Source organism: Callorhinchus milii, unplaced genomic scaffold, assembly GCF_018977255.1.
Source record: "Callorhinchus milii isolate IMCB2004 unplaced genomic scaffold, IMCB_Cmil_1.0 Scaffold5, whole genome shotgun sequence".
In the NCBI taxonomy this organism is placed as follows: domain Eukaryota; kingdom Metazoa; phylum Chordata; class Chondrichthyes; order Chimaeriformes; family Callorhinchidae; genus Callorhinchus; species Callorhinchus milii.
Genome location: NW_024704746.1, coordinates 11,724,137 through 11,741,963, shown reverse-complemented (window position 1 = coordinate 11,741,963; position 17,827 = coordinate 11,724,137). Strand labels below are relative to the sequence as shown.

The window sequence follows — 17,827 nt, the reverse complement described above, 5'->3', positions numbered from 1 at the left end:
AAACTAAATACAGCAGAGTGCATCAAAGTGCAAATTTTGAATACTTTGTGGAAAACCTATAGTGCCATGATTGATGAGTGACTACTACTTAAATTATCTTTGATTAAGCCATTTATAGGCTCAGTTATTAATTCTTAATAAAGTGATGTGTGCTTCAACCCACTTACATGCACTGGCAGGTAATTGATGATCCAGCAATGTAAAAGACTAGATAAACATGCTTTGGCAATTCATGAATTTTAACTTGTAAAACCTGGAACTTTTTATTTTATTCAAAAAGGTTTAAAAAAAACTAACCATTGTAATGACCATTTTCCAGTTGATCGCATAGTTTTGAAATTGTTAGAACAACAATCAAGTTTTATACAGAAAAAGCATATATGATGGAACTCTGAAATTAAAAATTAAGAGGCAAATCTGTTCTGGAAGGCTGAATTTCATCTGATCATTTTCAAAATGGTCCTCTACAAAATGCTCACTTCTCTCTCATTCCTGTGTGTTTCCGATTATAACACTTAGTTTTAGTCTCACTAAGTATTTCACTGAACAATTGACAGCAAATCAAGTTTTAGAATGAATCATCTCCCATAATGGCCTAATGGTAGTTTGTATTCCAAAACTTCTGAAATAATAATCCTTGCATTTGATACAGCATCTTTCACGTCAGGATGACGTCTTAAACTGCTGTACTCGGTCTACTATAAAATATAGTAACTGTGTATGCTTTTGTTGTGTCAACTGCTTACTAGTATGACATTAGTGACTATCCATAAACAGTAAATCTGTTTTCATCAACAAAATTATTTTTCGATATTATGACTTTTCAATATCTAGCACTGTTGAGACTTTTTTTAAAAAAAGGTTATTGCAGGTATTTTTAGGAATAGAAACATTACTTTTTGCAAAGATATCCACAGGTGATCCATCAGGTAATGACCACGGCCAACCCTTAAACTGCCAAGCAGCTCCCTGTACAAAAACTGCTACCACACGATCCCTGGAAAGGAATAGAAAGACAAGAGACTTAATGGAATTTCTCAGCATTAGATTTCTCACAAATCAAACGTGTGACCAACATTTAAAAAGCTGTACCTCCATTCCAATGTGCAATTTTTGGTTCAATCTTTTTCAGCTTTCCCTTTTGGTGGCATTGTTAAACCTCTCATTAAAGTTGCAACACCATTCTATGCATTTTTGATGTTCACTAAGAAATACAAAATATACACTGCTATGCCTTCAGCACATTTGGGATTAAACATATTTATTGCAGAACGTATGCAATATTTACAACATGCACAGATATGTCTTGCGTAGCTAGAGGCTTGATTAGAGGGCCTGCATCAGTCAGCCCCATTTATGAGCAGAAGTTCAAATCACCAGATGTGTTCAAGCTGTACATTACTCCAGTCAGGACACACCAAAGGTACTTCTTACAGTTGTTTCAAGTGCAAAGCAGGTTGATCTGCGGTATCAGTGGGCTGAGCTAGGAGAACAAATGGATAACTTGGGGCTCATCTTCAGCCTTGAAAAGAAAGACTTCTCAGAGGAGAGGTGGACGGTGGGAATTTATTAAAGGTCAGAAAATTAAAGGTCAGGTTTATAATATAAATATGTGAGTCAGTCTCAGTTGGAACTCACTATGTTGGCCCTGTACTTTACTGGTAAAAAAAAGTACATATGGAGAAATTAGAATTTAAAACTAACAATTGTTGGAATGTTGCCTGATCCTATTCACATATTTCTAGTACTCAGATGTTTATAAAAGTTCTCTTCCTGTTTACTCTTTTCCCTCAACTCTTTACACTTCACTATCCAGAACCCCTTTTTCACTCCACGTGGCTTTACTCATCAGCAAACAGCAGTATTTCCCACAAAAAACAGCCGTTGAAAAAAATGCAACCGAGGTCAGTCAGCTCTCAATGGACTTCAGTCCATGAGCAATGGGCCGTGGAAAGGAATTTGCTGTGATTAAATTCACAGGAGTTCCTCTGTAGCATGGGGTAGAATCAACAACAACAAAATTATATTTGTATAGCGCCTTTCATGTCAATGGGAAACTTTTAAAGATATAGTACATAATTCCCAGCGATCCCATATCCCTTGAGGAATAAAAATACCACGGGAAAAGTGGTTCAACCATGGATAACTAGAGCAGTTAGGGAAAGTATAAAATAAAAAGAGATCTATAATACTGCCAAAAAGTGCAGTAAACCCGAGGATTGGGAGGGCTTCAGAGACCAACAAAGAAAAACTAAGGAACTGAATAGGAGGAAGAAAATGGATTATGAGGGCAAACTTGCTAGGAACATAAAGACAGACTGCAAGAGGTTTTACAAATACATAAAGAGGAAGAGACTAGCAGAAGTGAATGTGGGTCCATTACAGGCAGAGACGGAAAAATTATAATGGGGGATAAAGTTATGACAGAGTCATTAAGCATTAAGTATGAAGCAGTCTCTGCTTCATACAGAGCCCAACAGCATTGATACATGTGACAGTTTGGTTAATAATAATCCCTCCAAAATAAAACAATAATAAATTGGTCATTTTCAATCTACGACTGTTTGTGGGACATTGCTGTGCGCAATTGGTGGCCGCGTTCGCCCACAAATATACAGTCAATTCACTTTACAGTCTATTCTGTGAAGCGCTTTGGGACGTCCTCCCGACGTGAAAAGCGCTATATCAAATGCAAGGATTATTATTATTATTATTATTATTAAACAAATACTTTGCTTCTGTCTTCATGTTAGCAGACACTGAAAACTTGCCAAAACTAGTGGGGAACCAAGAAGCTAATGTTAGTGAGCAACTTAGGGAAATTAACATCAGTAAAGAATTAATACTAGGGAAACTGTTGGGATTGAAAAATGACAAATCCCCTGGACCTGATGGTCTGCACCCTAGGGTTTTAAAAGAGGTGGCTGCTGAGATAGTGGATTCCTTGTTTCTGATCTTCCAAAATTCTCTAGATTCTGGAACAGTTCCCATTAATTGGAAGATCGCAAACGTAAAGATGGGGAACTATAGACCAGTCAGTCTGATATTGGTGGTAGGGAAAATTCTAGAATCCTTAATTAGGGACATCATAGTGGGGTATTTAGAAGACCATAACATGATTAGGCAGAGTCAATATGGCTTTACAAAAGGGAAGTCATGCTTAACAAATCTTTTAAGAGTTTTTTGAGGATGCAATTAGCAGGTTAGATAGGGGGGAACCAGTAGATGTAGTATATTTAGATTTTCAGGCCTTCGACAAGGTGCCACATAAAAGGCTGCTACACAAGATTAGGGCCCCTGGAATTAAAGGCAATATATTAGCATGGATCGAAGAGTGGCTAATGGGAAGAAAACAGAGAGTAGGGATAAACGGGTCCTTCTCAGTTTGGCAAGATGTGACTGGTGGAGTGCTACAAGGATCAGTGCTTGGGCCTCAACTATTTACAATCTATATCAATGATCTAGATGAGGACATAGAACAAAGTATCTAAATTCGCGGATGATACTAAGCTAGGTGGAAGAGTAAGCTCTGAGGATGATACAAAAAGATTGCAAATGGATATCGATAGACTAGGTGAGTGGGCAAGAAGATGGCAGATGGAATATAATGTGGGGAAGTGTGAAGTTATTCACCTAAGTAGTAAAAACAGAAAAGCAGATATTTTCTAGAAGGGGAGAGACTAGATAATGATAGTGTTCAGAGGGATTTGGGTGTCCTTGTACACTAGTCACAAAAAGTAAGTATGCAGGTACAGCAAGCAACTAGGAAGGCTAATGGCATGTTGGCGTTTATTGTAAAAGTGTCCGAATACAAGAGTAGGGAAGTTTTGCTGCAACTGTGTAGGGCCTTGGTGAGACCGCACCTAGAATATTGTGTGTAGTTTTGATCTCCTTATTTAAGAAAGGACATACTCGCCTTAGAAGGGGTGCAGTGTAGATTCACTAGGTTGGTTCCTGGGATGAGGGGGTTGACCTATGAGGATAAGTTGAGTACACTAGGTCTATATTCTCTAGAATATAGAAGAATTAGGGGTGATCTTATAGAAACATATAAGATTCTTATGAGGCTTGACAGAGTAGACAGTGTGAGACTGTTTCTCCTGGTAGAAAAATCTAGAACTAGGGGTCACAGTCTAAAAATTAAGGGTCAGCCCTTTCAAACAGAGTTGAGGAAACGCTTCTTCACTCAAGAGGGTAGTGAATTTATGGAATTCTCTACCCCAGAAGGTTGTAGATGCTCAGTCCTTGAACATATTCAAGACTGAGATTGATAGATTTCTAAAGTATAGAGGGATTAAGGGATAGGCAGATATGGGGCAGATTGAGTTTGGTTAGAAGGTCAGCCATCATCTTATTGAATGGTGGGGCAGGCTCGAGGGGCCGAATGGTCTACTCCTGCTCCTAATTCCTATGTCAGGAGGACGTCCCAAGGCACTGGACAGTCAGTGTTTCAGACCTGAGCTGGGGGTCGAGATTGGGGAGGGTGGAGGGCGGGGTGATCAAAAGCACTGTCGAAAAGGAGCGTCTTGAAGGAGGCAAGGGTGGGGGGGGGGGTCGGACTGTGGGTTGGAGTTCCAGAGGGTGCGGGCAGAGCGACAGGTGCCAATGGTGGGTCGGGCGAGATGGGGAACATGAAGCAGACCTGAGCCCGCTGAGCAGAGGGAGTGGGCAGGATAGTAGGAGGTCGCAGAGGTAGGGGGGGAAGCAAGACAATGGAGGGCTTTGAAGGTGAGGGCCAGAATCTTGAACTGAATTCTGTGTGATGGGAAGCCAGTGGAGTTGGGCGAGGATGGGGATGACAGGGTCACGGAGCCTGGTGCGGGAGAGAACACAGGCTGCAGAATTCTGGATGATCTGCAGCCTATGGAGGGAAGAGTTGGGGAGGCCGATGTTGTGGAAGTGGGGGGAAGGCAGAGCGGGTCATAGCAAGGATGTGAGGTAGAAAGGATAGTTGAGGGTCAAATAAGACGCCAAGGTTCCGGACTAGCTTAGTAAAATAGAATTCAATGCAAGCAAACAAGGCTGCCTAGAATTTAATCTCCATCTGTCATTAGTTTTTTTTTTAAAATGTGCAACTTAGATTTTAAATACAGTGGAGGTCGCTTAAATCGGACACTGTTTATTCTGAACAAAATGCCAGGTCCTATTAGTTTCTATTGTAAGTCTATTTAAAATATTCCGGTTTACTTGGACATAAATCTGATTAATTCAGACAAAATACCTCATTGGTGGCGGCCACTACGTGGAAGTTTTTGATACCACTCACTCGCATATTCTGTGAAGATTAGCTCACCCCTCTTTTCACACGCCTCTAAAACGTGCTGACATAGGAGCGGCATCTTTTCAGGATTTGCTAAGTGTGGCCTCCTGCAAAATCCACTAATCCTCTTACACAGTCATAAAAAAAAACTCTTGCAATCAGCTTGAGCAAAAATCATGTTAAAGAAAGTGTAGCAAATACTCCCACAGAAGCTGGAATCAAGAAGGAGCTGCCTGAGTCTCATCTACGAGAATGATCCAGAGGACTCAACATCAAGAAATCAACACTTGTTGACCTAATTGCCAATTGTTTGGGGGAAAAGAATACTATACAGTATTTAAATCTATAAAGAAACAATCTTTTTTTGCTTATACAGTTCACTACGCATTCTTTCCAGCCCTTTACATACACACCAGGTATCCTCTAATTGGTGCTGTAATAGGTTGTGCAATGAACACAACTTGGTACTATTTCATGTATTGTCTTCGGATAACTGGATGCCTGATAATTCAGACAAATGCCCTGCCCCAACATGTCTGAATTAAGCAGCCTCCATTGTATTTAAAAACACACTCTTCAAACATTAGGTTCCATTCGCTAGAACTTCTCCCCAACACAAAATAGTTTTAGTTTCATTGACTTGGCACAATTTTTCTCTCCCACCAACTCCAACACTCCAGTCCCCCCTTTATCATTAGAAACATTTGTAAATGCTCATGGTCTATTTCCTTAGAATTCTGCTCCTCCTGATTGTAATGCACACCATTGGGCAAACTATGTCATCGGAAAAGGTATGAACGAAAATACAATCAATTAAATCAAAAGGAGGTTATATTCATTAGTATTATATGTATATTAATTAATGTAATTTCAAAAAAGGAACATACCAATCTTGTGGAAGAAGTTTAAGAGGCTGGTCTATCACTCGATAAGGCACTGTTACACTAATTGAAGCTCCTCCTGGCTGCACTTGGTCCTTTCGTCGCTGGATCAAGATTTCATTCTCTCGCTGACATCCTTGTTTCTTCTTTTCATCTGATGGGAAAAACCTAATGAAGAAAAAACATGGGAGATATCACAGCTATTTTTTCCACTGAATAAAATCTCATAAGATTACACTAGAGAAATTGAGATTTGGGACAAGATTATCCATTAAACAGATTTGATTGATTTTGCTCAAATTTATAAATACAAATTGGAGAGCTAAGATCTAGAAGGAATGTATATAAAGCAGTTATTCAATTTAATGCAGTTTTCCAGCAATTTGTCCATTTTGAAAATAAGGACATTAAGAAACTACAATAAAGATCAAATCAGCTTGTTGTCGATTGCAGCTTGAAAGACGTACATTAACCATCCTTTATTGTTTTGCTACCACCATCCATGTAACCTTAACTCCCTAATGAATCAAGCTCCAATAATGAATGGTTCATCTGAGAGCATTTATCGTGCTTAACCTCAAAGTTTATTCCATAAGCCTGTGTGACAATTTTAGCTGAGTTACTTACCACCTTCAGCTAAACTTCCCCAATTCTCTCCACGTTCCCCAATTCTGTCCACACTCACTTTATTTTTCTCTCCATTAAAATACATATTTTCTCCTTGCTCCTCAAATCTTCTTAATGAATTCTCCCAATAAAATAGATAATTTGTATTCCTTAATACAGATTAGATGCACTATTGTCAATCTGTAAATGCTTTCTACTGAAAAAGCCACCGAAATCTTTATTGCGCACACATTTTGAAAACAAAATGGTACAATATTTGGCAAATACCATCAAATTCCATTGGGTATAAAAATAACTGTCGAGTCTAAGGCAAGGATTCACACGTGTATAAGGAGAGAGAAACATGAGGGGCAAAGGCTGGGCCATATTGGCCTCAAAATATCTTTAAAAAGTCCCCAATTCTCCCATTAATAAACTTATTTTATAATGGAACAATGGAATTTGATGACTCAGAGGAAAACGATTTCAATATACATTTTTTTAAATAACGTACCATACAAATTGGTAACTTGTAGGATACAAACATTGGGAAATGTGAACTTTCCTTGCTAACAAAGCAAGTTGCAATGCAGCATTTAAAATACTGAAAGAGTACAACGAGAGTCTGGAGGAAAACAACATTATTGCATTGATCAGCAGCAGGTAGAAATTCACAAGCTGAAACACCGTTTTCTGCTAAATACTCCAATTTAATTGAATACAATAAGCAAAACAGTTGTTCAGATTTAATAGTACATAATCAGACTGAGCTCAAGACCTTGTCATTCATAGCCAAGTCTTTAATGATGCACCTTATTCAAAGACAAACCTCGTATTCTACAATTATGTATTTTTTTTCCATTTGCAATCAATTATCATTAGATTTCAACAATGAGCTAGTTAAACATCTGCACATCACATTGAATTGTATTCCTTTCCTCTGAATATCACGATTTTACATACAATTTACAGTATTAATCCATTACCCCCCACCGTGACCATTTAAATCTATTCCTTTGCTACTTTCTCGGTAGATCAAGGGTCAAAGAAATGTATTCAAACCAATAACAATGTATTCAAGTAATAACATTGCTCATATTGCATTTCTTAAAAGAATGGCACCAAGAATTATTGCAAAATCTCTGCTATAGACCACTAGCAAGTAAGAAAATTATAATTTATATTTAGCAAATTATACTTGATACTCAAAGAATTGCTAATGAGACAGTAATTTCTTCAAACTGTATCTAAGGTTGATTTGTGTAATTGATCATGGGTGAGCTGAATGACAACTTCTCAAATGCATTGCACTATTGGAATGAGAAGAATGAAAATAATGGCCCAGCAACGTAGATTAAAATAAGCAATTCAATGTGTTAGCATATCCTAGAAGTTATCATAAACACCAAACTAGTAATAATAGATTAAAGATTTCAGTGTGAGGAACATCAGTCCTAAATCCATACTCTTTAAAAAAAGTCACCCTTCAACTTGTTTCAGCTATTCTTTTGACCAAGACTGTTAATTAATACTAAATTATAGGTAGTTTATTGCTCTGTATTCACTAGACTAGTTAAAAGCTGCTCAACCTCTCACTGTGAAGATGAAGACAAACATGATGAAAGGTAACTCAGGCAAGGTAAGAATTTACTGATCCCATTGAACCGCACCTCAGTTGAAGGAAAAGTCAAACAGTTTGAGGAGGAATGGGAGATTTGATTTGTTTTATGGATTAGGATTGTTTCAGCAATTAAGCTACCTCTAACGTTGATGCAGGTTAATTACTCGTTTTTTTAAGAGCAGCACAGTGCATTAGCTGAAGGTACAGATTGCCTAGCTACCAAGTGAAGTTTCCATAGAGCTGCTGTCATTAATTAGAAAAGTGTCAACTGTATTTGGAACAATGGATGTACACCTTTGACAACACGTTCTCAAAACGATTGGATCAGACATTTAGCAAAATGTCACTGTAATCTCTGCATCAGGATGCAAACAAAACGGCAACAGATTTTATGACCGGCACAGAATGGCTAATAAAATAGCCACTGTCTATTAGTTACCCAGTACAAGATTGAGATTTTTGTTCTCAGCAACCACCGATAGCAAATCTATAAGAAATCTAGATTGTTACAGCGTTCGCTGACTGCACTGTTGTGTTCTCAAATAATAAAAAAGGCTGCAGTTCTACATTCCCCCCAAAAATAATAAAAATGAGGTTTAATGACACCTGTGTACGCCACTGACTTACATTATTTGTCCACAAATTGAAAATTGGTTCAGCAAGATTTTATACCTTCCTCTTAACAGCCTCTTGTACTTGGGAGGGTTGGATTGTGGTTCATTTCTGGATGCAGAATTGAAACCACCCCTGGCACACAGCCATAGCTGTAAATGGCGTAGCATTTTGCCTTCCTCTTGCTGCAATACAATAATAAATCCTTCCATTTGATGTTCCACCCCAATCAGGATCCCAGTCAGTTGTGTGAAGCACTTAGAGATATCCTCCCAATGTGAAAGATACTATATAAATGCAAATTGATGTTGTGGTATGCCTATAATGTCAGAAAACCTCAAAGTGCTTCACAGGAAATTGCTATCAAGTGTAATGACTGTTTTTTGTAAGTAAACACAGCAGCCAAGGCACAGCAAAGTTCCACAAGCATCCATGAAATAAATGACCAATTTACCTAGACGATGAATGGTCAGAACACTGACATTAGACAAACCTCTCTCTTTTCGAACAGGGTCATGGGTTCTTTAAGACCCACCTGAACAGGGGCCTTGGTTTAACATATCATCAAAATGCACCTCTGACAACACAACACTCTTGGACTGGAATATCAGCCTGAACCCTAGCATTATGCCTCATAAGTTATAACCAAGAAGAGCAACTCAATGCCTGTAAAGCCAATATCAGCAGACTGGAATTCCAATGCAAGTACTCCCAGCCCATAAAATATAGTGATTCGATTTACTCTTTCAGCCAGATCCTGACCAAAAATCTTTTATATTAAATGTATTACATTTACAAAAGGTTTAGGATCCTCTGGTAAATAAAGTTTAAAGGTTATATATACCTAGTTGTAACCTGGTAATAGGTAAACAAGAGTTAATCCATCCTATAACGATTTTCAAGAATCACCACATTTACAGATAAATTGCTTTTACAGCCCATTGAATGTAATGGGACTATAAATACTTCAGAAGCATTTCTGTTTAAAGCACACAGAGGTCCTAGACTCATAAAATACATATCGCATTGTTGGCTGTTTCTTCGTATTTATGAAATGTACTGTTTACTCATTCGCTGGGAGAAAAAAATCTAACCTGACCAGCTTTAAGATCGAATTTTGTGCAAGAAAATGTACTCAAACTCAATGAGGTGTCTTTATGATTGTTTTGTTAAACTGTATGCGACATTCTGAATGAAAATAAAAAACTTCTAGATGGCATCAACAGCTGTCGCCCAGCTATGAGTAAAGGTTACCAAAACAATTTAGTTTAACTCCATCAACTCTAAATAAACATCCATATTTTCAGATTCATGGACTTTCAGAAATGCACTGCCAGTTTAGTTATCTTGCGTTTGTTAATAATGAATGCAACTATCAGTGGAGTCTGCGCTTTAATAACATAACATGTAGGAGCAGGAGTAGGCCATTCGGCCCTTCGAGCCTGCCCCGCCATTCAATCATGGCTGATCTAATCTAACTCCAGCTAATAACCTGACCCTGCCTTATCTCCATATCCCTTAATCCCTTTTGCAGTAAGAAATATATCTATCTCAGTCTTGAATATGTTCAAGGACTGAGCGTCAACAACCCTTTGGGGTAGTGAGTTCCATACATTCACCACCCTTTGAGTGAAGAAGTTCTTCCTCAACTCAGTGTGAAAGGGCTGGTCTCTGATTTTAAGGTTGTGACCCCTGGTTTTAGTTTCTCCAACCAGGGGAAACAATCTCCCACTATCATGCCCTTTGATGATCTTATAGATTTATATAAGATTCCCTCTAATTCTTCTATATTCTAGAGAATATAGGCCCAAATTGGTCAGCCTATCCTCGTAACTCATCCCCTTCATCCCTGGTACTAACCTAGTAAATCTACGCTGCACCCCCTCCAAGGAAAGTACATCCTTCCTTAAATAAGGAGACCAAAACTGCACACAGTATTCCAGGTGTGGTCTCACCAGGGCCCTATACAGTTGCAGCAAGACTTCCCTACTCTTATACTCTAATCCTTTCATAATGAATGCTAACATACCCTTCGCCTTCCTAATTGCTGCTGCACCTGCAGACTAACTTTCTGTGATTGGTGTACAAGGACACCCAAGTCCCTCTGGACGCTAACACATTCCAATCTCTCCCCTTCTAAAAAGTAACCCGCTCTACTGTTTTTGCTACCGAGGTGGATGACTTCACACTTCCCTACATTATACTTCATCTGCCACCTATCTGCCCAATCACCCAACCTATCTATGTCTCGCTGCAGTTTTTTAATGTCGTCCTCCGTGTTGACACTTCCTCATAGTTTTGTGTCATCCGCGAATTTAGATATATTAACTTCAATATCCTCATCTAGAACGTTAATGTGGATGGTAAATAGCTGAGGCCCAAGGACTGATCCACATCCCGCCAATCTGAAAAGGACCCATTTATCCCTACTCTTTGTTTCCTACCCGTTAACCATTCCCCAATCCACGTTAATATGCTCCCCACAATTCCATGGGCCTTTAACTTTTGGACTAACCTTTTATGCGGCACCTTATCGAATGCTTTCTTGAAGTCCAAATAGACCACATCCACTGATTCAGCCTTATCTAGTTTACTCGAAATACCCTCAAAAAACTCTGAGATTTGTCAACCATGACTTCCCGTTTGTAAAGCCATGTTGACTTGGCCTAATTATATTGTGCTCCCCTAAATACCGCACTATCACATCCTTAATCAATGATTCTAAAATTTTTCCTATCACTGATGTGAGACTAACTGGCCAATAGATCCCCATCTTTTCCTTTCCACCTTTTTTAAATAGTGGTGTGATATTTGCGATCTTCCAATCCATGGGAACTATTCCAGAATCCAAGGAATTTTGGAAGATCAGACATAAGGCCTCCACTATCTCATAAGCTCCCTCTTTTAAAACCCTGGAATGCAAGCCATCCAGAAAACAACAGCAACAAGATTCCATTTATAGAGCGCCTTTCACGTCGGGAGGACGTCCCAAGGCGCTGTACAGTTGGGTCAGGACCCGAGCATCGGGGGGAAATGGTCAGGGTGAGGGGAGGGAAGGGAGGGAGCGAGGAGGGGGTAGAGAGTCGAGAGGGGAGCTGAAGGCACGGTCAAGGAGAAAGGTCTTGGGACCAGCCTTGAAGGAGGAAAGGGAGGAAGCAAGGCAAAGGCACTGGGGGATAGAGTTCCAGAGCCTAGGGGCTGGGATTTGTCACTTTTTAGTGCTAACAGTTTACCTCGCACCAATTCTCTACTCATGAAAATTTCCCTAAGTTGCTTCCTGTCCTTATCCCCTTGGTGCATCTCTATTGTTGGCAGACTTGTGTCTTCCAGGGTGAAGACAGATGCAAAGTACCCATTTAGGGACTCTGCCATGTCTTTATCCCCCATTACAATGTCTCCCGTCTCTGACTGAAGTGGACCTACATTTACCCTCACTAGCCTATTCCTCTTAATGTATTTGTAAAAACGTTTACAATCAGACTTAATGTTCTAGTAGCTTACCCTCATACTCCTTTTTCTCGCTCTTAATGAGTTTTTAGTTTTTTTTTGCTGGTTTCTAAAACTCTCCCAATCTTCAGATTTGCTGGTTTTCTTGGCAGTTTTATAAGTGTTTTCTTTTAATTTGATGCTTTCCCTAACTGCTCTAGTTAGCCACGGATGAATTGCTTTCCCGGTAGTACTCTTATTCCGCAAGGGAATATGGGACCACTGAGAATTTTGCACTACATCCTTAAATATTTGCCACTGTTGGTCTACATTTTTACCTCTTAATCTTATTCTCCAGCCTATTTTACCTAAATCTTTTCTCGTACCTACAAAATTAGCCCTATTTAAATTCAGAAAACTTGCCTCGGATTTAACTATATCCCTCTCTAACTTAATGCAGAATTCAATCATATTGTGATCACTCTGCCCGAGAGGATTCTTAATACCTACACTGCCAACTAGCCCTGTTTCGTTACACAAAACAAGGTTGGCTTGTCCCCTAGCTGGTTCCTCGGCATGCCGCTCTAGAAAGTTTTCTCTCATACACTCAATGAACTCTTCTTCTGACCTCTTTTGCCGATTTGGTTTTCCCAATCTATATGGAGACTGAAATCACCCACTATTATCGCTTTACCTTTCCTACATGCTCCACTGATTTCTTGATTGTCAAGAATAAAAAGCTTTCTAAACAATGCACTGTGGAAGTAGGTAGCTTAACTGTGTCTGTTTTTTTGATTCTACCAAAGTGAATCATGAATAGAAAAACACACAAAGGCAATGGCTTGAGTAAAAAAAAGTGTAGGGTGCAAATAAAGATGCTATTTAGAGTGTCAGAGAACCACTCCTATGGGCCACAGAGCCTGAAGCTTCACATAGCAGGTTAACCAAGGGAAGTTGAGACCATTGTCAATTAATGGATCTGGCCTCGATTCCTATCTCTCACCGTCTCCACTTTGTTGCCTCTAACGGTTTCTCCTCCAGCCCCTGCCTGTCATGTGCGGCGTCCCCCAGGGCTCTGTCTTTGGCCCTCTCCTCTTTTAATATCTACATGCTCCCCCTTGGTGACGTCATCCGCAGACATGGGGTCAACGTCTATATTTATGCGGATGACAACCAACTCTATCTTTCTGCCTCCACCCTCAACTCCAGGACCACTGCTGTCCTGACAGACTGCCTGTCGGACATCAAGTCCTGAATGAGGGCAAATTTCCTACATTGAATGCGAACAGACTGAGGCCCTCCTGATTGGCTCGCGCCAGCGCCTCAGCACCTCAGGCTCTGGCAGCATCAACCTCCATGGTTGAACAGAGTTCTGGATTATCTGCAGCCTGTGGAGGGAGGAGTTGGGAAGGCCGACAAGCAGGGCGTTTGTAAAGTCGAGCCTGCACGCTTCAACTCACCAAGCCAATCAGGAACCTAGGTGTCTTGTTCAACCCTAAACTGTCTTTTCTTCCCCACATCCAAGCCATGACCCGCTCTGCTTTCCCTCACCTCCGTAACATCGCCCGACTCCGCCACTACCTCACCCAGGCTGCTGAAACTCTTGTTCATGCCTTCATCACCTCCAAGCTCGATTATGCAAACCCCCGGCTTGTCAGCCTTCCCAACTCCTCCCTCCACAGGCTGCAGATAATCCAGAACTCTGCAACCCGTGTCCTCTCCCGCACCCCAAACTCCGTGACCCCATCTACCCCACTCTCAGCCTTCTCCATTGGCTCCCTATCCTTCAGCGGATCTGGTTCAAAATTCCTGGTCCTCACCTACAAAGCCCTCCATGGACTTGCCCCACCCTACCGCTGTGACCTCCTAACCCCCTACCAACCCACCCGCTCCCTCCGCTCAGCCGGCTCTGGCCTGCTCCACGTCCCCCGATTCAGCCGTCCCACCATTGGCGGGAGAGCCTTCAGCCACTCTGCCCCCAACCTCTGGAATTCCATCCCCCATTCATTCCACCTCTCCCCTTCCTTAAAGTCCCGCCTCAAAACCCTCCTCTTCGACCATGCCATCAATCACCCCCCTTCTCCTCCCCTCTCCCCCCCCGACCCCAGCTCAGGTCTGAAATGCTGTACACTGTCCAGCAACTTCGGACATCCTCCCGACATAAAAGGCGCATTACAAATGTAATCTTGTTGTAGATATAACACTGTGCAGAAATAAATAACACTTCTCTCTTGCTGCAATATAACACTGTGCAGAAATAAATAACACTTCTCTCTTGCAGCAATTGCAGCACATTCCCCATGCGTCTTGTCAAAACATACCATAAGGTAGTAGTTCTTAGCTTAAGACAGCCTCCCCACAACATGCAACACTTGAACATTGGGTACCCAAGCAATTTATGCTGCTTCAGATTAGGATGTCTTGCTGCTTCACTTTGATTACTCATGGCATCCGACAGCTGGCTGTTGCTTGAAGTAGGATTAGCGCTACAGTAGTCATCAAGATGGTGAACATCTAATTTACTTACATGGCTAAGTGTCATTACAGGTAAAGGCTTAATTAATGGCTTAGTGCCCTGACCACCACAGGTCATATTAAGGGTCGTCTTCAACTACTGACTCCTCAAAGGTATTTCCGAAGAACTCCACCGACACCACAAACATAAAGGAATGCTTTGCTGAAATGAATGATAATGAATTTGGTTTACAAAGGAAACTATAAACCTGGGGCAGATTGTATGAGTTATGTTAAAACAATGTTTCCTTACATAAAAAAAAGGAAAGCAGGAAAGATATAAGTTATGTCTTTGTTAACCATTTTAGCACGGTTCAGTAAGTCAAAAATACTCAGCTCCCAACCAGCAGGTTGAAAGCTTGAATGAAGCCTAAATGCATACTCAATTCTCAGTTTCATTCCATTGGAACCACACTTATACTAGTTAAAACACTTTGCAGAAATAAACACTTTTCTCTTGCTGCAATTGCAGCACCTTCCTGTATTAAAAATTCTATTTGTTCTGAAGCTTACAACTTGAAACATCATTTTACTTCCCTCCCAACTAAACCTCTCAATTTAATGTTGCACTTTAAACATCTACAAGAAACACATAAATTAATTCTAAAAGCTGTGTATCAGTGCTCGATGGTAGCCCTCTCGCCTCTGATTTAGATGGCTGTGTGTTGAAGCCTCACATTGGGATTTAGAGTCACAGTAGACTAATTTGGCACTCCAATGCAGTACTGGGTGGTGGGGGGGGGGTGGTGGGTCCTGCATTATTGGAGATGCCGTCCTCCTGCTGAGACAATAAAATGAGGTCCTGTCTACTTGTTCAGGTGGATGTTAAAGATCCTGTGGCCCTCTTCGAAAAGAGAAGCGAGTTTCTCCCGGTGTCCTGGCCAACAAATCCCCAAATAAAATTAGTCCCTCACTCCATGGTTGTTTGTAGGACATTGCTGTGCTCAGTATGGCTGCCACGTTTCACACACAAAATCCATTTTTAATTATATCCTGTGAAGCGCTTTGAGACATCTCTCTGCAGTGATAAGGTACTATATCAAATGTAAGGATTAATATTATTATAGGATAACTTCACCAATCAGTAAGGTGACAATTCACTAAAGGGAAGTACTGACCAGTCCAGAGCAGGCATTTTATATTGTATTTTGTATGGATTGGCACGAAAATTGTACGGCTGGTACAGCCTTGAAAAGGCAATTCTGAAAGGACGTCAAATTAACACAGCTGCAGTTTGCAGGCATAGGAGCCAAATGGCTCATTGTCCAAAAATAGTCCCTTTTAGTTCAGATTCTGAACAAATGAAACACATCAGATGGTTGTGTATCTTAAAATATTTTCAATCACGTGAACCATATGGAAGATGGAATATTTTATACAAATTAATGTAAACATCGATTATATAAACATCAAGTTATTTCTGAACAAAATAGGCAGAATATTCCTCAATTACTGCCATAACTACCTCCAATTTAATCCACCAGATGCATTTTATGATCTTAAGTTTTCACTGAGTAAACAGAACCCTGCAATGGGAAGAAAATGGTATACAGTTTGACGTCAAACAACACTGCAATACCCAATGCTTCAAATTATTTTAGCAACATATATTTTATAGTATCTGGTTTCTTTCCAGCAATTGAAAACATACCAGATTGTAAACAGACCTAGCTGACTATTTATTTTATGTTGGAAATAAGTTGTACAGAAACAAAAAACGTAACAGATGGAGTCAGCATGAAGTACAAGACTCCACAACTTCCAGTATTCATAAATACATATCCCAAGAAGTTCAATGAAGTTGCTACACTTCAGAATATGTGGTAATTTATGTGCTGTGTACAAAGGTTATGCAAAATTAATCAAATTATAGTTATCAATAATACATTAAGCCACAATTTGCTAAATGTTCAAGCCAATATCAAGCAACTAAAATATTAAAATGGTGAAAGAAAAATCATTACATTTAAATAAGCTACTCCAAAACAATTTGACAGTTTATATGGAGACTGCTTTTAACATACACATCAAAGAAACCATACAAAATAAATTTAAAAATCTAAAGGAACAATAGATTTTTTTCTTTAATGAATAAATCGACATAACTGATCCATGTCGCATACTGAACTTCCAAATGAAAAAGTTTAATGAGAATAAACTATTTCAATTTCCTTCAGCAAAAACTATAATGACACAGTAAAATTCAGCCTTAGAGAGATGGCAAATAGCCCTTTAGAATCAGGTTTGAAAGGAAATAATTGAGCTAATGGAAGTTGCAATAATAATCCAATGTACTCATTTCCATAAAAAAATTATTTCAAACATAATTGTTCAGTTTTAGTCTTTATGATCAAGATCCAGGAAGGATAAGATGCATTTAAAGCTATTCAATATTGTTCATGTCTTGCAATTCTATCCTTCAAGTCGACCACCAACAATTGATTAAATGGGCCCAAGGACCTTCTGTCTAACTACTCTCTTGTGATAACTTTTCATACTCCTATATTGTGAGTTGTGTACACACAACCAGTCAAGCAAAGCTTACACCACAGCTGCATATCGAGAAACTGGTACTTTCATATACCACTTATAAGTTACAAAAATATTGAAGTTAAGTTAAAAGCATTTCATTACAAGGTAATTGTCCACATTAGAATTTTCTTTCGGGACCCGGAAGGTAACCCAAGTTAAAAGCAAAGCCCTCCACCTTGGGAGAGCCAGGTTTAAGCTAACCCAGATCTCTCTGTCTGTACAATCAATATGTCCACTCACAAACCCAGCTGGCAAAAATAAGTCAGCTCAACACAAAGCTCTCCAGAATATAGTACAACAGTCTCCCTTAGAGTCAACAGAACAACGGGGGCTGGGGAATGAAAAAAACATACTGACAGAGTAATGAGTGACATT

General features: G+C 39.8%; 1 protein-coding gene across 1 annotated transcript in view; it reads right to left on the bottom strand.

Moving 5' to 3' along the window:
* cdc73 (cell division cycle 73, Paf1/RNA polymerase II complex component, homolog (S. cerevisiae)) overlaps positions 1-17,827 on the bottom strand; it is a 111,308-nt gene that overhangs the window by 5,076 nt on the left and 88,405 nt on the right. The window contains exons 14-15 of the mRNA XM_007895671.2: positions 6,148-6,309; positions 897-997 (exon numbers count right to left, since the gene is read on the bottom strand). Coding sequence (XP_007893862.1) covers positions 897-997; positions 6,148-6,309 — 263 coding nt within the window. The remainder of the gene's footprint in view (positions 1-896; positions 998-6,147; positions 6,310-17,827) is intronic.